Raw genomic sequence first — 21,370 nt, forward strand, 5'->3', positions numbered from 1 at the left:
CACGGTAACATGTGGAAGACAATGGGCAATTGTCTCATCTTAAACTGATTGAGGATTGAACAAAGAGAAGGCCTTGAGACCCCTTAAACTGTCACTCATACAGCAGCAACATTGCTACCTTCAAAATCTGGTCTCAGATCAGCTTTACAGACATTCTCCTGGGGGCTGTTTACACAATGATTTTTTTTCAGAGATAACAACCCCTAAAGCATCAGCCTCAGCCTTGCGCACAGAACTCACAAGGTTGAAGTGACTTAAAAGTGAGGTGCCTGGAATAATGTGAATACCAATAATCACCTTGGTATGTTCTATCACTTTTTTTTTTTTTTTTTGCAGCAATCTGCCACATAAACATTGCCATGGTCAGTACCTGCACAGCATGAGAATCGTAAAGAGGAGATGCACAGAAAACCTGATATACTCAGTCTGGCAACCTGCATGGATCTCCAAAGCAGTAATAGAGGAACTAAAGCTGAGTTTATCCATTCAATATATCTAAAAATCTTATTAAGAGATTCTATCCTACTGTGTAAACAAGCTCTAGGATAAAGACAAGCATTTCCCTTTCTGTCCCATATGAAAAGATGCTCCCAACTCACTGCAGAGCATTTACAACTAGACATGTCAGGCAAGCTTCACCTCAAACAGGTGGCATTTATACTAGATGCTGGTGTATTGGGGCAGATATAGACCTTAGTAACATTTGATTAAGGATTACTGTAAGGTAAAAGTAATCACTGAAAGTAGAACTTTGCTAAATCAGGCACTGCATTTAAGAAAGTCCAGTTCTGGCAAGTGGCAAGTGGCTAGCCAAATCACAGACTTGAGATGAATATTTAAACACTGATTAGCTTGACTAACGATGGCCACAGAACTCTTAAGTCAGTACCTCAAGTGCTTCTGCTGGGGAGCTCCTGAGAAATTCATACGAGTTCCTTGTGAGCTCACGCTTTCTACCTAATATGGCCCTTACCTGACCCTCTTCCTCCTTAATGGCAGCTCTCCAATGGATGCACATGGTAAGGGATGGTTTAAACCTAAAGCCACGTGACAGGAATAGAGCAGAGAAAGCAGGGGAAGCATGGCTGGAGACATTTAAAAGATTCAAAGAGCAACACCAAACATTTCGCCTCTTCCCACGCGTATCACCTCTGCTTTTCCTGCCCTGGAGCAGCCGTTCTCACATAAAGCCCCTTCCTCTCTCCTCATAGGGGAGAACCCCCTGAACATAGTTTTCACACTGTCCCACCACATGACATAAGGGAAGGTGGTGGAGGTTCACCTAGGGTGATAGTTTGAGTGGTGGTGGTGGTGGGGTAGTGTACCATAAAGGGGAGGGGCGATAATGATGAATGGCATCCTTCAGACAGAGCTCTTGCAGCAGGTGATGCCTACAGGGAAACGAGAAACACATTGGTGAGAGCAGGAAGGTATACCATAGAATGAATCCATCAATGATTGGGAGGATGAAGCAAGTACAGTATGCGGCAAACAAAACCCATTGCTGATAACAGCAGGCCCATAGCTCAACCACAGAATGCACCTTATACCTGTACCTTCAGAGCCATTTTCAGCCTCCAACAATGTCAGATACAGAATATAGGGAAATGGATGTGTTACAAGTTCACGGAATGGAAAAGAATAAAATGGAATACTGTAAATAAATCAGTTCATTTCCAAACTAGAATAAGCCTAAGTAACAAAGGCTACATCTCCAACTCACTTTTTGTCCCTCTTACATCTGAACTGATGTGGCACCAACACTGCAAACAACAGGACCAAACATGCATCCCTGAAGACCTTGTTCAACATCACAAGTGGAGGTACACAGGGTCAGCTGGAGTCAAGGATCAGAATCCAGGGAACTCTACATGCCTGGGAATCTGAACTGACCAAGGAAAGTGCACATATAACTTAAAACATTTACAAATAAGAAATCTGTACATGGTCAGAGTGCAGAGGGAAACTGGCAGGCAGCTGTATGAGGTTTAATTCCTGCCAGCAGAATTGCTCCCATTGGGTATTTGACAGCAAGCATCCTTAACCCAAGGATCCTTTTGTTCAATGTTTGTATATTTTCCATACTTCACATTCCCCAGTGTGCTCTCATGATGGAATTCCAGTTAGCCAGTGTATCCATGTTTACATTGCTGATTAAGCTAATAAGACATACTGGACTTGGCAAGAGATGCTCCTGAAGTTTGAACCATTAACCATACAAGTCAGCTCAGGGGACAGGTGATACATCTCAAGTTCTCTGGGCCATGTCTGAATGATGGTATGCAAAGGAGAAGTCCATTGATTTAGGATTTGTTTCTTCCTAATCAATGCCAAGGCATGAGGGATCTTTAATCCTACCCTGGGAAGCATGTTTTGTGTGTCATCAACTAGGATCAAGGATACAGGCTCTGCATTTGGCAGTTAGAAAGCAAAACATGTTTCAGAAAAGATGCTGTGAATATGAGCTGTTTTGTCATCTCAAAATAATTAGTTAGATCTAAACTGAGGGGGTTTTTTTTAGTCACTCCTCCTCACTTCAAAATATCTACAAATAGAAACAACATTGTTTCCTAGTTTTTTAGTATCACAGTCGAAAAGCCTCTGGGTGCCTTCTGCTAGCACTCAGACAGCTGACAAATCCCCACACGCTAATATGCTCAGGCACCAGATTTTTAAACCACAGTGGCTATGGATCTGAAAGTTATCAACACCCTTTGAATCCTGGACTGTCTGCCCCACTGCAGGATCACACACTGTAAAGATGCATTGATCTAAACACCGAGGAAGGATACTTGAGACCAGGGATTGACATGTTGGTATCCATCTGTCTCGAGGGACAATGGAGTGCACCTCTGGGGGTGAAGTCCAACCACTTTGTTAGCAGCACCAAAGTGACCTTCCCAGGGCACAAGCCTGGGCAGTGTGTCTGGAGATCCTGGGCTCCCCAGACAACTCTTGCCTTGCTAATGTGATCCAAAGGAAAGCAGAGCATTATGTTTGGCACCAGCTTGGCTGCAGGAGTTGCCAGAAGGAGGTTTACAAGATGCCATCCAACCATCTTAGGGACTCCGCTACGAATTTGTGTAGGGTTGTCCCTCAAGTCTACGGGTACAGATTGTTCCTTGGGGTTTACTCCCGAAACCTTTCTCACAAATGAGTATAGCTGCAAGGCAGCAAAGGTTTAGGATCAGAGTTTTCCTTCTCCTAGCTCCTTTCCCTTTCCCTAACTCACCAAGGGTTTAAGACCCATTGGCTACCCCCACCTGGTTTAGGCAGCCAGTTGTAGCTGTTCCTGGGGTGTGGCTGCTGTCGCATGCTGACAGCTTCTAGGAGCTGAGTGCACGGTGGGAACCGAAGGTGGAGAAATTACTCCAGAAGGAGCATGACGTGTCCCCCCACCAGAGGTACTACCCCTCCCATAACACCCCATACAACCCTATAGTAGGAATTGACACCTATTATAGATACAGGGGTTAAGTTTTTTCTTTTTCACATACTCCTGAGCTGATAGGTACACGTGCTATCACCTTCGAGAGCAAAGCCCTGTTCAGTATATAGTCCAAGAGTATCACAACACTAGAAGTACAGCTAACGAAGAAGATGTTGTTGTTGCCTAGCAATCAGTCAGAATGGCATGATCCTTTCTAAGGTAACTTGTGCTCTGGTTGCCTGTGCGGTTCTAAGGGAGTTTTCCACTGTGTAGTTGCTGTATATGTTCCTAGTATGGACCTGGCCTGAATTGTTCAGAAACACAAAATCACTGTTTATTTCTCCTCATACTATGTTTTTGTTCAGTTCATTGCATACAGTGTTATCAATTCGTTTTCTTTCTGGACTAAGACTGCACTACAGTAAGCTCACAACTTACACAAGGGGTTACATTCTGGGGATCACACCTAAAGCCTAAATTGCGTATAGTCAAAACATGTTGTGGAGGGAGCTGGACAAACTACTAGGCCTTGGATGTGACCCAGTGGGGCTCTTCCTATGTTCTTAATGGGACAGGACTATATGCATTAAACAATACATTGTCATCCAGATTACAGCGTGCCACAAGCAGAGAATGGAAAGGTGCACCGTGTCTGACACATCGAGGAAAATGCGAAAATCTGAAGACTTTCAGAAATACCAGCCAACCACACAAACAGAAAACAAATATTTCCTTATTGCAAAGCACAGCAGTGAGTTCCTAAGCATGAAAGAGAAAACTGAAAATAACTACTTGCCTATGCACATCCCAGAAACCCCACATCTTCAAGAATAAAAGTTTCCTTATCCTTTTTAGTACTTGCCCTAACAAGCAATTGAGTATTTTATTTTATTTTAAAAAGCAGCCATTGCACACTTCTTCCCACCTTCAGCAAGCTAGCACTGATGTATCAGAATTATATGTATGTTATTCTCAAATATCTAGGCCCATTATATAACTACTAATTCATCTGTCTCTCTCTCTTCCCCCCCCCCCATAACTTTTCATCTTCAAAGTATTTGATGGACATTAATTCACCCCCACATCTTAATTCCTCCATCTCATCACACAAGCAGAGCTATAGTGAGAATGAATGTTTAACTGGCAAGCTGTGGAAATGTATTATGTAAGTGACTTAAACAGACCAGACAGAAAGCAATGAGAGGCGAGGAGATCCAGGCTTCCATGATCTGCTCAGGCCGTGATTTCAGTGTCAACTCTCAATCAATATTTGCTTCAATACCTATTTCCGAGTGGGGAGTACAAAGCACACTGCAAACTACCAGTTTGGCTCTAATCACCAGCTCTTCCCTCATGAGTAAGGGAAAAATCACTGATGGCATTTTGTACTGGAACATTAACAAGCATTGTATTTAACATCTCAGCTACACTTGCTTACCACTGAGCAAGAGTTATCTGTTGGTTGGGTTACATGCTGCTATGGGAATTTATCAAAGGCGATTTTCAACAGGCAGACTTACCATGCACTTGATTGATTTCAGAGTTGGAGGACAAGATTTCATCAGCCAATTTCTGGGCTGTCGGGAGCACTTCAGTGTGGTGGGCTGTGATCAAATACTGAACAAACTTTTGGAGCTGGTCTCTGTTCATTTGGAAAAGAGTCTCTGAGATAGGAAGACGGAGTTTGACCTGATCAGGCTTGCGAATTCTGTACAGTGAGAGTGCCACTACATGTGCACAATAAAAAATGTCCTTGTTCCCGCAACCACACGTCACAGAAGTTATTTTGCACCGGTCAAAGCTGATGGCTACCTTGTAGGTCATTTCTGCTTCTGTTGCAGTGGCAGGTTCTGTTACTGTGCCACTCAGGTGGAATCCTGGAAGGAGAATAAGAGAAGGATGTTTAGCTTTGCAAAGGAGTGTTATCATAATAGCCCGCTAGCCTGCTCAGATTGCATAAATGCTAACAACAATGTGCCACAGCAACAAATTACATTTCTTTCACTCCAAAATGAGCATATATTTGAGACTCACTATTCTGCATGAAGATGTTTCAGCTGAACAGAAAAGTTCTGCACTCTTTGACCAGCTCAGAATAATCCCAAACTGAACTAATAGCACTACCCAACCGTATGTAAAAGATTGAATTTGCTTTTGAAATAGCTGGGCTGGCATAAAACTAATTCCAGATTGTCTTAAAACTCTTAAGCCACAACCAAACTTGGAGGAGCTGTTTTATTATTAGTTCCGGGAGTAGCTAAAGGGCAAGGATGAATCCTGCAAAGCATCTCTCACACTCCATTGCTTCATGTTATTTATACTGCCCAAATGAGGAGGGGTTGGCTGCAACCTGAAGTTTCCTTCTTCATCTGATGGAAGAGTGATTTTAATATCATGCTGAATCTTGCTCATTTTCTCTGCCAGAAAACATGATGTAGTATATCTTGGCAAATGCAAGCTTTTCAAAATCAGCTGAACACCAGATACTCATGCAAGATACAACACATGATACCAAATCTGGTTTGAAAGGACATTAATTGCTTTTGAGTAAAATTTCAACATGTGTCTATTAAACATCAATCCGTATTTCTTCGCTTTAAGGAATAAAAAATGAGCAATGCTTCACTAAAAAGTAGGATGCAAAACCTAGCGCAGAATTCTGCACAATATTGGCAATAGACAATATTGTACAACTGTTTAGTAGCCTACATTCATTACCATGATACAAAAATGCTGAATTCAATTGCCCCAACCTCCAAACATATCTCAAATGGATTGGAAAATGGGAAAGAGCACTCTTCTTCTGAGTCAGCTAGGAAAATTCCATGAAACTACCAAAGAGTAGAAACAAGTCTCACCAATTCTATATAGTTTGAAGTAAATGAATAAAAACATTAATTCTTTATTTTGCCATGATGCAACAGCGGGTAGGAAAGGGAACAAATGAACTTTAACAAATACAAAAGTAATATCACACTGCATTAAAATATCTACATTTTTCAAGTCTCCCATTTCAAGACCTCAATCAATAGGAACAACATCTAGAAGATGTTTCTATTCCTTCATTTAGTCTACTTGAAAGCACAACCCAATTTGTGGGTGCACTCTAAGACCCTAAAAGTGGGTCACACTAGGCTTTTAACACAGGGCAACAGTGATTGTGATCTACATCATAAGGAAATTGGATTCAGTACTGTGTGACAATCTCTAACTTCTTCCTTTTCAATAACTAGCTTTATTTGTCAAGGCAAGCAAGAGCAAGAACAATATTCACTGAGCTCTTAAAAGTCTTCAGTTGTTACCTTATCTGCAGAAAATCAGTAAGGAAGAGCCATCGTACTTCACTCCTGGCTGGATTGCCACCATTCAGAGGCTGGATTACCAGCTGTTAGGGAAGCTTTGCTAGTAGATTTCCTACCTCAACAGGAGGTTGGGATAGATTATATTTGATATCCCCTTCTAACTGAGATGGTCAGTGGAAAATCCACAAAACAGGGTAATATCTTCCAAACAACAACATCAACAACAAAGCCCCATTGAAAGCCAGCGTGTGGTAAGCCATGAAGCTCACTGGGCAACCTTAGGTCAGTCACTGCCTCTCAGCCTAACCTACCTCACAGGGTTGTTGTGGGGTTTAAATGAGGAGATGGAGAACCATATATACCACCTTGAACTTCTTGAAGAAAAAGTATGATGTAAATGCAATAAATAATAAATAATCGAAAACTGTTTCTAAAATGTGCACCTGCACAAAACAGTAGTTCTCATTGCATATCTTTGGCTAATGATGAAAATAGTAAGCTAAAATATCAGCTGCTTTTCCTAAAATCAAAATAGGACTGGTCAAATGGTTTTATAGGAAATCCATGTGTCCAGATTCTTAATAGACAGCTTCAACCACAGTATCATTTCCCCCCTCACTGATGCTCTTTTATTGCTTATACCGCTGGAAAGTTTCTAGGAATGTATTTCAAACACAAACTCGCACTAGAGGAAACTGAAAGATAGCAAAAGAAGAGAAAAATGATTAAACCACGTTAACTGCATGAATCCCTTGTGTGTTTGCCAACCCTTATAAGGTTTCTGAAACAAATTCTACCAGAGGTTTTTAATCAACAGCATCAAAACCATCTATATGCTGCTATTCTCTTTCAAGCGGTGCCAAAACCCACATCCAGATCTGATTAAGTATTGAGAGGTTTCTTTCACTTTAAGAACTGGATTTTAAAAGTTGGCCTTGTAAACGACCATAAAGGGCTGTATTACTTGGATTGATCTAAAGGCCAGAAATATGCCCCCCCAAACATTGACCATTCAAAACTTGTCTGATAAACATATCCACTCTCCTCATATAATTAGTTTAAAATAAATCTGAGGCAACTCTTAGGCTGTGTACAATTATTTATATGGAACAGCAGGAGCTACTTCCTCCTGTACCACCACACACTGACACGGTGTGCCGAGGGCAATTATGGCTCTATATAAATTGCTTCCAAGAATATGAAAAGCTATAATCCACAGCCCCCAACCTTCCTCTTTCTCTCTCTCTCTTGGTTATTATTATGCTGTGTGATTTCATCAAAAGCAAGCAGGAACAAAGAGCAAAAGTGTGCAAAAGTATTTGGGTATCCCAATTGTTTTGCTACGTGTTTTGAGCGCTGAGCATAAGGATTGTCTGTCAAGAAGGAACCCTGTTTGCTCAATGAAGAACCTTCCCCACATCTATGCAAACGGACTTATTCTCCAGCCTGCCTCTCTCTCTCTTACCGTAAAACGGTATTCTGCACTCACAACTGCACCAGAAATAAATGCAGTTCCATGAGCCACCAAAAATACTGTTGTAGTGAAAGGAAAGCTGAGGATGCACATTTCAAACTTAGAACCACAGCGCTTCTGAATCACCCTATCTGTGCAAGGATACAAGTGTCTCATTTACCCATTACTCTCTCCCACTCTGAACCAACAGGGTCCCAATGAGCATTCACTACATTCGCCTGCACTGAAAGCAAGAAACTATGCAAACTGCTCTGTAAACATCTATTTGTGTATTTATTATTTGCCTTCCCTCCAAGGAGATCCAGGTGACGTACACAGTCACCCTTTTTAGGCTCACCACAACATTATGAGGTGGGTTAGGCTGAGAGATGACCACTTGTCTAAGATCACCCAGCGAACTGGTGCCATCCAGATATTGTTGGGACTCCCAACTCACTGGGCATGGCTGGCTTAAATGCCCAATAAGCAGACTGGAGGGAAGCCATGGAGACGTCTCCTCTCTGGTATACTCCCAAAGCAGTGTCCCCAAGCTCACCCATGAAAGGCTGCCAACACAGGCGAGCCCCAGCAGACAGTGTGGCCAGTAAAGGAGGAAGTGATGTCATCTCCCAGCTGTACCAAAGCTAGAGGGGGCGCCCACAACTGTAGGCTGCATTGGACCACAATTGCTGCCTCCCCACAGCTAGCAGGTAAGTGGCCATTGTAAATCTACTCTGGATCTCCTAACAATTCTCAGCATCCTTAACTAACTAGTATCCATGATTCTTTGTTTAATATGATGTAATACTGCTTTAAAAGTATACGGCAGATGGTGCCTTATGGGAACATTTAATTTCTGCTTTGCCTGAATTAATCAGTTCATGATCACATTAATATTACTTCAACTTAGCAAACCCTCTATTTCACCCATATACAGAATTCTTTACCACAGTGAGAATGATTACTGCTCTATTAGGATTATGGTCTATGAGTACTATAAGGCCTGTTACATGCTGGAAAATCTAATTCTGTACACTGCATGATAAACACTATGGCTTAGTTCAGATGATCCCCCATGGTTTAGGATGCAATTCCTATGAACACTTACCTGAAAGAATAGCTGAACTCAGCCAGATTTAATTTTCAGGACTGTGCTGTTGAGAATTTATTACAGCTTTGTGTGCTTCTCTCTTCCTCTACTGTCATGTGCTTCCATTTCCAGGTTGTTGAAACCATAGTTTGCCACAACGTCGGAATCAGGCAACTATGGTTAGCACTAGCTTCCAGTTCACAGTTTAGATATTAATGCTAACCACTGTTTGCTTGGTTTTGTATGTCATTGCAAACTATAGTGTCAACAATCCAAAAATGGGGGATAGAATAAACATGCAAGGGGAAGAAAATGTGTAAGAGAAAGTGTACAAGCCTGCTGCACATTTCCAGCCCCCCCCCCAGCCCCTGTGATCATCTGTATTTGCCCAAATGTGACTCTCTGATCTGCATACTCAATCTCTGAAGAATTAGTAAGGTAGACCTAGAAGCCAATTGAACAGCTCAATTTTTATCATTTGCTTTCAGGTATCATGAAACAACCCTAGAGTCATATCACATTTAGCCAAAATTTCTATCCTAGTCCAATTTTGATGACAGCTGAAAACAGTCTAAGGGAAAGAGGACACAGCTCACATCCTACATAGTTGTATCAAATAAGCCATAAATATATCCGGAGTCTGCCAAGTTTATCTAGCTTTAAATCAAGTGTCAGTTTAATTTCTAGCTGTCATGACAGCACATCTATTAAAGATTAACTAGGGAAAAAACATATGCAAAATATTTATCAAAAGCTTAGCCAGAGATTAAATACTGTTCTGGAAAAAAACAAGCTTGAGTAGTCGTTTTATTTGGAGTCTTTACATCAGCACTTGGAATGTCTTTGGCTGGCTGGCCAGCCACACTAAGCTTGCCCTTGAAACCTAGTAAACCCCAGTATAAAACTGGGAAGCAAACTCTTACTGTACAGGACAACATCTCATAAGAAGAGTCAGGCTGCCACCCTGGAAGTGGGAATCTCATGGCAGGGTGGGACAAGTCTATTGGAAGAGACACTCATTCACTACAGAGATACAGAAAATTACTGAAGCAATGAGAACTAGGTGTGATGTACAGTGGTACCTCAGGTTAGAGACGCTTCAGGTTACAGATGCTTCAGATTACAGACTCCGCTAACCCAGAAATAGTACCTCGGGTAAGAATTTTGCTTCAGGATGAGAACAGAAATCGTGCGGCAGCAGCGCAGTGACAGCAGGAGGCCCCATTAGCTAAAGTGGTACCTTGGGTTAAGAACAGTTTCAGGTTAAGAACAGACCTCCAGAACGAATTAAGTTCTTAACCCGAGGTACCACTGTAGTGGATAACATGTTGAACTTCAACCTGGGTTCAATTCCACAAAACTCTTTCCTTTATTTATTTAAGTGGAGGAAACTACTATTTGAACTTTTTTTGGTGGAGAAGGAATAACTTCACATTGCTTGGACTGCATTCCAAGTTCTCCCACACTCCTTCCCCCATAATGTTTTAAATTTAGATTTTAAGCACCTTAGGGCATCGTCAGTCTCTTAGTTGTGTTATTGTATGCTTTGTGATGGTGCTATATAAATAACAAACAACTTTTCAGCTTTAGGAAAGCAAGTAGTTCTGTGCTAACTCTCTGCTTCAGCATGCTGCACCTTCATTGTTTTTGATGCACCACTCATATAGCATAGAGCAGGGCAGGAAGTGCTCAGTGGTTGCTTAGCAACTGATTGACATCTTCCACAAGCAGTGCAGGACCTTTTCCTTGAGACAGCTTTTAGTGGCAAAGAGTAACCCAATACAGAAGCAGTGTTCTAATATATACTAGGCTTCATTCATTTCATTAAAAATTGTTATTTTCACACATGTTTATGAGTATACCTGTACTGAACCTATAGAAGGAAGCAGGCTATAGTCCAAATAAATAACACACAAATACACAACCTGCTGAACAACAAATAATTTCTTGGCACATTTACTTTATTTTCTATTCTATTCTATAGTCCTATTCTTGGCTGCCAGTATTGTAATGACTTTATACGAAGCTTGGTAAGGGCAGTGTCCTGTGCTGTTGCCATCTCTCAAAAAGATTACTGCAGAACTGGAAGGGATGCCCAAAAGGGAATCCAAAATCTTCAGAAGGGTGGAGCAATTCCCCTCTGAGGAAAGGTATCAATGTTTAGGTCATTTTTCATTTTAAAAAGGACAGAATAAAGAGCACATAGTTAAACTATGGAATTTGCTACCACAGTATGTGGAGATGGCCACCAACTTAGAGGATTTTAAATCAACTCAAGGAAAACATAAGACAAATCAGCTCAAATGTCTATCCAGCCCAGTTCTGACAGCGGCCAACTAGATGGCCTGTGGGAAGCTGAAAAGCAGGGAGAGAAACCCTATCCTACTGTTATTGACTGCTATTCAGAGGCATGCTGCCTCCAATCCTGGAGGTGGTTCACAGCCATCATTTCTAGTGGCCACTGACAGTTTTCTCCTCCATAGATTTGTCTAACCTCCTTTTATGTAACCTAAACTGCTGGTGCATGAGTCGTAATTCAGCTTTACCAGAATGTGATTCAGGTCATACCTAGGAAATAAAAAGGCCAAGCAATTACACTGATTCTCCTTCATTCCTGTTTCATTTTTTGTAGTAATCCTATCTCAAACACAGGAACCAAGCTTCGTCCCTGGAAATAACACTCTGGGCTCAAAGTGGAACAGTTGACTTAGTTCTGAACTGGGTGCTCATATGAGAAGTGGTTTAACATAGAAACCTGGATGGAATAATTTGATCTAAGAAGCCTTGTTTACAATCAACAATATGCACTCTGAACACTATATCACTGGCTTTTCTGACAGAGACCTTTTAATCTATAATAATTTTCCAAAGCATGTGCCTACACAGCAAACAAGATCCTCATCCTTTCATTCACACATAAGTATATTTTAATATTTTCCCTAAATAATTCATTAATCTCCACAACTGGTGAACTAGAATAGCTGAAGCAGCCACCCTGGGAACCCTGTGCCTTTTGCAATTATTACCTAAGATTTTCCCCCTGTTGTAGATTACAGTTGCTCCAGAATTTGAACATTTTCACATGATTTCTGCAAAACCTTCAAGCAGCTACTCCAATGATATGACTTGGGAGCTGACCATAGCTGGGAATTGCTCCCTAAGTCCTTATGCAATTTTCCACTGTCACAAAATATTTCATTATCCACCAAGTCTAGTTCTTATAGAGTAATTCAAAAATCTATGATCAGGGCACATTTCTGCAACCAGATCTATTTAACACAGCTTTCACATATCATTTTCTTATTTGAGAAGTGAGGAAGTGTGATGGCCAAGAGTTCCCTCATTCAAAGCCCACCTCAATCACAAACTCATTACCTAGTCCTAGTCTCAAGCAAGCCACTGTTCTTTCAGCCATCTTTGATGTGGGGATAGTACTGGCTTATTTAACAGGGTTCTCATAAAAATCCCTGAAATAATGCATGTAAATAACTTTGAACACTTGAAATAATTCTGTATGAGCATTAAACTTTGGGAACTTTGGTGAAGAAGCAAGGGTATAAACTTCAAAAAGAGTGGTGGTCATAGAAACTGCTTGCTGCTCACAGGATTAGTGTTTTTCTGTAACAAGGGAGAAGTGCTGAATACATTTTGTTCCCAGGAGACATTGCTAATACAGTACATCTTTGCACCCTGCCAGCAAGGTGCAGCTGCTCAGTAGCCAGTCAGCTTTCTGCTTCTCTCCATCACTCTTCGCTAGCACAATATCTTACTAAGCATGTTCAGCCTTCAGTTCTGAAACACCCACATCTAATCAGACTACCCCAATTTCAACTGTGTTGTCTGCTGCATAGCAGCCTGCTGTCCGATTATAGAGTTGCCTGAGACCAAGGATATGCAATGGTGATGAATGGCTAAGATCACATGGCTCTTCCTGAACCAGCTTGTCTTTTCATAAACATTCCCCTCACCTTAAACACATCACCCTTTCAAAGGCCAAAGCGAAGGCCAATCATGGGGCACCATAAACTAGTTGGAGAATGGCTTGCCTGTGGTGGAGACGTTTTCCCTCATGGTGAAAAACATACCCAATGTCTTATCCCTTAGGCAAGCAAATATGTTGAAAAGGAGCAAACAGATAAGGCGGGGACTGACAGGGCTGGGCAGATGTGCACAAGTTCCCAGTACAAGTCACAAAACAGGATTACCCAGGCCAAAATCGTGCGATGATTTCAGAATCCCTCATTGGAAGAGTAGAGGAAAAAGATACCACATTTTATCTCTTCAGAACGTACACATGCACAGGTGGACCCCGCACCTCAAGGAAAGTAGCTTGGGAAACAAACCATTTGTTGTTTTCCTAAGAAGAAGTCTTATCCAGCACCAACTAACAGTTGTCACACTGTCAGTTACATATGCCACACCAATCGTCACATTTCCAAAGCTAATAAATTTTTAATTGCTAGTTGTGAACTCAGGACTGTCAATATAGGGTGCAGTATGTACACACACAAACAAACCCACATTCAAAGCTATCTGTTTGCTGGCACAGTAGGGAATGGAGGTAAGCAAACACTTTCTAGCAAATAGATCAATTGCTCCAGCCAGCTGAAACTGACAATTGCTCTATCCCTGACCTTGCATTTGGAAAGAAGATGGGCTCATGAACTCATTTCCACATGACAATGCTCCAGCAAAGTGATTTGCTTGCCTGTGAGAATAGTGGAGAGTTCTTCTCAGTCCTGTCTTCTCAGGCTCAATTGAAAGCAGCTCAGTGATGGCCTTTTGTGCTATAAGTGCAAGAAAGACTCCACTGAAGATGTGTGCAATTAAACCCACTTTGCTTGCTGCTCTTTTGATTCACAGAGACTCCCTGGGCAGGTGTTGCTACACACAATGGAGAAAGAAAACCTAATCTTTCCAGCAAAATGTACCACCCTTTGTCGTCCCCCTACCTCCCTCATACCCCACCAAAACAAAAACAAAAAACCCCACAGATGGGAAAGTAAACATATTTTATTGTAATTTCTCTTTTGTATACACACACACACACACACACACACACAGAGTGATTATTGTGATCACTATTTTAAAAAAGCATATGGCTGCTATCAATATACATGTTTTCTTGCAAAAAGCAACTTCTTTCTGTGACTAATGGGCCGCAGCATCCAAGGAAGACCTTATTGTGTGAGTCCCTCTCCTTGGCGAGAGGAGGATGCTTTTCTGCAGGAAGAATGCTGACACTGCAGAAATAGAAGGACTTCATTAACTTTGCATATTTTCTTTCCTGCTCCCCCTCCTTATTATTACCAACACACAATCCTGAATTCTGCCTTGATGAATAAGGCCACAATAAACAAAGCATCTGGCTTGTGAGCAAGGCCTAATAACCAGGAATCTAAGCAAAAATGAAACTGTTAGAAAGCTTTGCCAGAAAAGCATCAGAACACAACCTTGCAGCCTGCACAGAAACATACAGATGAGCCAAAGGGAGGAGCAAACACCTATGTCTGCAGGTTAAGGTGAACTGTTGTGATCCTGGTGGAGAGAAATGCAGGGAACTGCTTTAAAATGAGGGGCTCTAAGTAGGCTTGTTTGTATTAGAGGTCGCCATAAACTTCTCTGAGCAGCTGAATAAGCTGCAGGGACGTTCTCTTTGCCATCTGCTCCTTTCCCAGAACACCTCCTGCAAATCAAGAGTCAGTCTGCTGGTTTCTATTCCTGTTAACATCTAATCACCCACAAGGGCCCTTCCTTGCTTTGCTCTTTATCTGCGCCAGCTAATGCGTGAAGTGGCCTTCGCTTCCCATCTGTTCCAGCATTAGTAGAGTTAAAGAACAATGCAGCTTGCTCGTTTCAAGCATTCACTTACACAGATGCCCTGGTATTAACTCAATTTTCCACTGTTTGCAACTACTATCCATACAGGATTTGGAATGTTTGCTTATTTCAAAGCCAAAAAATAAAACTTTCTTCTTACTGCATGTCAGCAACACAAATCAAACTCCCCGAATCCCCCATGCCCATCTGATTCAAATTATTAGAAATACAGAATTTATTAACGCATGTTCTTTTAAGCAGGCCTAGGGTGTCTCCTTTTTCCCCAGTCAGGACCCAAGGCATTAGTCAACACATCCACTACTAGGCTGTCATTCCTTAGACAAATGGATTTTTAATCTGCCCATGCATGCCTGAATTAGTAGGTACTACATGCAAGGTTGCTCAAAATAAAATTGGAAATGGAAATGAAACCTTGGCATTAATCAATCCCAAATAGTCTGACTTCACTAGCAGTGTCAGCTATATCTATATATCTATCTGTAGTAGATCAGTTTTAGAATGAGGCGAGTTTGTTCTGAAATTCGCATATCATCAACACCCGTGTTCATCAGCAGAGTTGACTATAGCAAGTTGCTTGTGAACTACAATATCAGCTTGCTGTCGTCTCTTCCAACAAAATGAAAAGCTTTGGAAATGGCAACAATTGATTAATAAACTGACTGATGCTCGTAAGAGTTCAGCGCTACCACACCTCAAACCTAAGAGCCCCCTCAGAGTCCTCCACGCTTCCAATGTCTGAGGAACCACTGGAGTGGGGCATTCCTGCCCCAGGATTAGAGATCCCCACACCAGCAGCCTGAGTTCCTGGCCTGCTCTCATAACACCTCCCCCCCCCCCCGCCCCATCTTTCTTGGGATGAAGAAGAGGCGAAGTGGGGGGTGGCAAGCCAAGCGGGAACATCACAGGTCCCACCATAGTGCTAGGCTAGCTATATGTGAGGCTACTTGGCCTAAGGGGGAAGTGAATGGAAGCACCTGCTTGGATCAGGGCCTGAGAGCCCAGAAAGGTTAGAGCCTCGAGCTCCTCTATAAGCTCCTGAGCTGCTTCACTGCTGAAGTAACAGCTCATATCCAAGCTGCAGGCAGTGGCGGAGTAAGGAGGGTGCGGTCTGCCCCGGGTGTCATCCCTGAGGGGGGGTGACATCGCTGCCCTGCCCCTTGGATGCTTGCCACGGGAGGCGCCCCCTGGGATGCTAGCCCTGCCCTCGCGGGCAGCTAGCCCCTGAGTGCACAGCATGTGCACTGCTCCGGGTGCCAGCCTTGACCTGGGAAAATGGACAATGCTGTATTAAGGAGAAACGAATCCGTTTCTTCTGTTTTGCCAATAGATGTGGTCATCTTTTGTTAACTGTCAGAATGAACATTCTGATTAAAGTGCAGCTTGTTTTATTAAATTTGTTTTTAAAAATACATCCACAATTGATTAACTAACATTTTCAACTCTAAAATGATAGTTAGTATGGAGGTTCCCCCCCATACAATACACATTGTACTATCAAGTTGCCTTATAAAATACAAATAAGCTGAATGCTGAAACACAGTTCCTGACAGCCTGACTCATAAAATCAGCACACACCAAACTCTTACTAGAACCCTTTTGCGTCTCTCAAACTCCAAGCTTAATGGGGAACGAGGGATTTCAGATGTGCATCCAGTAGTCAAGATCTTCCAGTTACATAAATAATATCCGCTGACACTGCAGTCCAACACATGGTATGCAAATACACCAAAGTAATTAAATGGTTTATTTTGTTTCAGCTATTGCAGGGAGCCAAGAACATTTCGGATCTCCTTGAGTTGTTCCAAAGATCTGCGGAGGTACCGCCTAGCATCAGCATCCCTGCCTGAATAAAAATTGAGTTATGTCTGCTTAATCCTGTTAATCGGTCATAGTCTCCTTGTACCCATTGTCTGTCTCCTGGTTTGCGTTCTTCCCTGCCAACCGCCCCCCCCCCAAAAAAAACACTTCAGTGCATGGAAACGTCCTTTGCTGTCTGCATTCCCAATCTCAGTGATGACCTGCTTTTCCGTGAGACAGCCTCCCTACCACGTCTGTAAGTTTTCCAGGCCTTTTGTTCTCTTTGGGCACATCCAGACTCCAGGCAGCAGAACAGGCTTATTGATTGCCTCTAGCCAGAACAGCTTCTTGATGACAGCTTGGTTAGTAAGGCGTAAAATGAGGGGTTTTGTCCTGATATGCATATGGCTAGACATGTAAATGGAAAACTAGTATTAAAAACCACTATTAAGTAAATATGCTGCTGTTTTAAAAATCCTACAGCTGTCCTTGTGAAAATCGCAATAGTCCAGCCCGTGAATGCCTCACTCCCCTTTTCAAGAAACTACGAAGGAGGCATTTTATAGGTTATTGTTACCACTCAAAACAAGATGGAAAGCACACAGAAAATGTTGCTCAGCCCTATGTGCAGCTGGATTCTGCAATATAAAATATATATTCACACATAGAGCAAGTCTGAAATCTGCCATTACCCCTAACAATGGGTGGCCAGGAAGTACTTCATGGGGAAGGAATAATGTGCCCATTATGATTGAATAAACGCTGTGGTCTAAACCACTGAGCCTCTTGGGCTTGCTGATCGAAAGGTCGGTGGTTTGAATCTGCACGACAGGGTGAGCTCCGGTTCCTCTGTCTCACCTTCTGCCAACCCAGCAGTTCGAAAGCATACCAGTGCAAGTAGATAAATAGGTACCACTGTGGTGGGAAGGTAAGCGCCATTTCTGTGCACTCCGGCTTCCATCACAATGTCCCATTGCACCAGAAGTGGTTTAGTCATGCTGGCCACATGACCCAGAAAGCTGTCTATGGACAAATGCCGGCTCCCACAGCCTGAAGCAAGATGACCACGGCATCCCATTGGCTGCTTCTAAACTTAACATGTGATGTAGGCAACTATTTGAGACAGTTGCCACTAGGTAAGTACACATATCTCTTACTACCTTTCACTTCCAACTAGTTCTTAAGGACACAATAACATTTGCTTCATTTTGTGGAACAGGCCTCTTTTTAAATAAGAGTTCCACCTTTCAGCTTCTCTGGCAGCCAGTGCTAGTTATTTTATGGAGAACTTCATCGTAGGACCAAAAGCAGCAGTGGTTGGTTTGTTTGTTTGTTTAAAATGATTATATTTTATCTTTCCAGTAACAAATCCCAAGGCAGCTTTAAAAAGAACAATAATGGCAAAGAGCAATACAAAAAAGAGAACAGACAAATTTTGTTAACAGGCAACATAAATACAACAATTCTGCAAAATAATTCAAACATCAAGGCTTCCTACAGAGCAGCTACATTTTTTAAATTATCTATTCAAAAGATTTTTAGGTTGCCTTTAAAGACAAAAACTCATCTGAAGCCAGCCTGAAGAAAATCTAAAACCATAAAACCACAAATGCAATAATTCACCACAATTTGAAAACAACAGTTTACAAAAAATTCCAAGGAAACCAGCTAAGCTATGGCTAAAACTAACAGGCAGTTTAAAACACAATACAGCATCTATAATCCAAAAAGCCAGAAGAATTCTTAATCTCAATCAGCCATTTTAAAGGCCATTCAGAGCCCCTCTGTAAGACAAAACCTATGGGAGCCATGCCCCTTGGAAGGGAATGCCACACATTAGGTGCCAGTGCTAAAAAGACCCTGTGCCTCATATCTGCCCATCTAACTGACTTTATCAGCAGGCTAGCAAGCACAGCCTCTGAGCAAACTCAGGTCACACCCATGCTATCCATTTAAAAAATCATTTAACACATTTGGCTCTGTTCAAAGAATTCTGGGCACTGTAGCTTATTAAGTTTGCTGGGAATTGTAGCAATGGGATGGGTAAGCTACAATTTGCAGTGAGTAGCCATGTACTTTAAATGTATGGTGTGGATGTGACATTTAACTAGCTTCCTTAAAAATCAAAAGAAAGGTCTTTACACTGCAGCAGAAGGCCATCAAGAAACAAGGTGAGCCTCCCTAGGCAAAGGATTTTAAAGGCTTGGCACAGGGAGGAAATATAATTTCTGAAAGGAGAGTTGTCAGGATAGAAGCTTGCCTTAAAACACAAACACACACACACACACACACACACACACACACGCACACACACACCAGGGAATCCTTCATCCTCTCTGATCTCATGTATGGACGGAGTCGGTGTGATTACAGTGGCACCTCAGGTTACAAACGCTTCAGGTTACAGACGCTTCAGGTTACATACGCTTCAGGTTACATACGCTTCAGGTTACAGACTCCGCTAGCCCAGAAATAGTACCTCAGGTTAAGAACTTTGCTTCAGGATGAGAACAGAAATCGTGCTCCAGCGGCGCAGCAGCAGGAGGCCCCATTAGCTAAAGTGGTGCTTCAGGTTAAGAAGAGTTTCAGGTTAAGAACAGACCTCCGGAACGAATTAAGTACTTAACCCGAGGTACCACTGTTGTGCTTTTTGTGCAGCTCAAGTGACAACATTCAGTAGTGCCACGTATGCTCCTGGGCTGAATCCTCATGGCATTGTGTCCTGATGAGGTTTAACCAGACCTCCAGCATCTTCTCTTTAGGTACACAAACATCCATTGTCATGGGGAAATCATGTCTGCTCTTGATTTAAATTCACATTTCTCTCTGCTCAGAATGTATTCATACAATACAAAACAGCAATCTGAGACAGCTGAAAGGATGCATGTTCAGGACTAGAAAGAACCCAAGTTGCCTCTTAACACATTTAAATCACTCTTTTGTGCTTACAGTCAGAATGGTGGAAGTGTGCCTTTCTTCCCAATTCAATACACAGTTCTGTGTAGAGTGGCCATTCTGTTGTATGAGTCATGGGGGAAAATTGCTCCAGACTGAAGTAATTCAGACTGCAGCATGATCTGACACACTATGGCTAGTTCTTTTCTTAAAGAAACTGGTCAACTTTCAAGACAGGAGATAGTCATTAATTCTACTTTAACACACAATGAATTAGCAATGTTATACTGTTCAATCCTTATCCAAAAGTAAAAAAGGAAAGATGATGTTGTATGATACACTGGCCTCCCAGTAGGAGGATCCTTTCTGGTCAGCAAGTATTAGAAATCACCTCAGAATTGGCCCTACACCACAGAGAACTCATAACCCACCTATTTTCAGCAGCCCAAAACATCATAACTAGACACTGGAGGGACCTGTCAGGGGTAAGCATGGACCAATGGTACCAAATAGTATGGGAAACAGCCTTACTAGAAAAATTAACCAATAAACTGAAACCGACATGGGGACAAATAGAAGAAGACGCCTTCACCCTGGTATGGCTCCCCTTTATCACATACACAGCCCAACAAGACAATGACAAAAATCCACCAACAGCATACAAATCAATATGGCTAACCTGATCCAAAACACCCACCCACCCCACTCACACATGAAAACAAAGATCACCACAGCCAATCACAAACAAACAACCACACCCTAGGCCAACCCCAACCTCTCTCACTACCAAAGGAACACAAGTGAATAGCAGAGAACCTGCACAAGTGACGCTGACACAAAACCCCACATATATTAAGTAAAATAGAAACATCGCCACCCCACCCCACCCCCGCTCACCTTTCCCCTCTCCACATCTTCCCCCCTTTTCTTCCTAATGTCTCAACAAATGAAACTGATCTGTAAAAAATGTTACTTGAAAAAGAGAGAGAGAGAGATTGCACCTACTTTTGTAAACCAAAAAAATCTTTAATAAAAATACATTTTAAAAACCACCTTGATTTGTAAAGTTTTATGCGGCAGAATGCACAATTTCATATTATAAATGGAAGATGACTCAACGCATCCAAACTATGGAAGTCTATCTGTCACCAGTCTTAAGGCGGAGGCATTTTGCAGGCTGCCTCACTAAAATTCAAACTCCTGATTAAAACTGTGCTAGGAAACATTACTATTCCATACACAACTATGCTGCAGCCACCTTCATTTGTTTTTGGTGCAGTGCAAACATCTATAATGATACCATCATCAGGGTGACTATTGCTATAAGAAGAAAAGATGCAGATGTAGAATGAAGAATAGTGGTACTTGTCCTGCATGAAATCCCTAATACAAATCCTCAGGGGGGTGGGGGGTGGGAAGCAACGATCAGAAGGGAAAGGAGGGTTGTAAAGCTAGGAGGGAGATTTTCTTTTTTTTGGTCTGAAGTGATAATAAAATACCACTGGAAACTGAACTTGCTTTTCAGATACCCAGTGTTACATAAAACAAACATACATATGTAT

General features: G+C 42.1%; 1 protein-coding gene across 2 annotated transcripts in view; it reads right to left on the reverse strand.

The window, feature by feature from the left end:
- The window catches only part of ZSWIM5 (zinc finger SWIM-type containing 5), a 113,471-nt gene that overhangs the window by 29,814 nt on the left and 62,287 nt on the right, over positions 1 to 21,370 (reverse strand). Inside the window, exons 1-2 of one of the 2 annotated variants that reach the window (XM_077928782.1) lie at positions 4,951 to 5,141; positions 1,283 to 1,391 (exon numbers count right to left, since the gene is read on the reverse strand). In XM_077928782.1, coding sequence (XP_077784908.1) covers positions 1,283 to 1,391; positions 4,951 to 4,992 — 151 coding nt within the window. In that variant the 5' untranslated portion in view covers positions 4,993 to 5,141. Of the gene's footprint in view, positions 1 to 1,282; positions 1,392 to 4,950; positions 5,308 to 21,370 lie in introns of those variants that run through there. The other variant, XM_028733643.2, reaches the window with a different exon arrangement.

This window comes from Podarcis muralis, chromosome 5 (genome assembly GCF_964188315.1).
Source record: "Podarcis muralis chromosome 5, rPodMur119.hap1.1, whole genome shotgun sequence".
NCBI classification, from domain to species: domain Eukaryota; kingdom Metazoa; phylum Chordata; class Lepidosauria; order Squamata; family Lacertidae; genus Podarcis; species Podarcis muralis.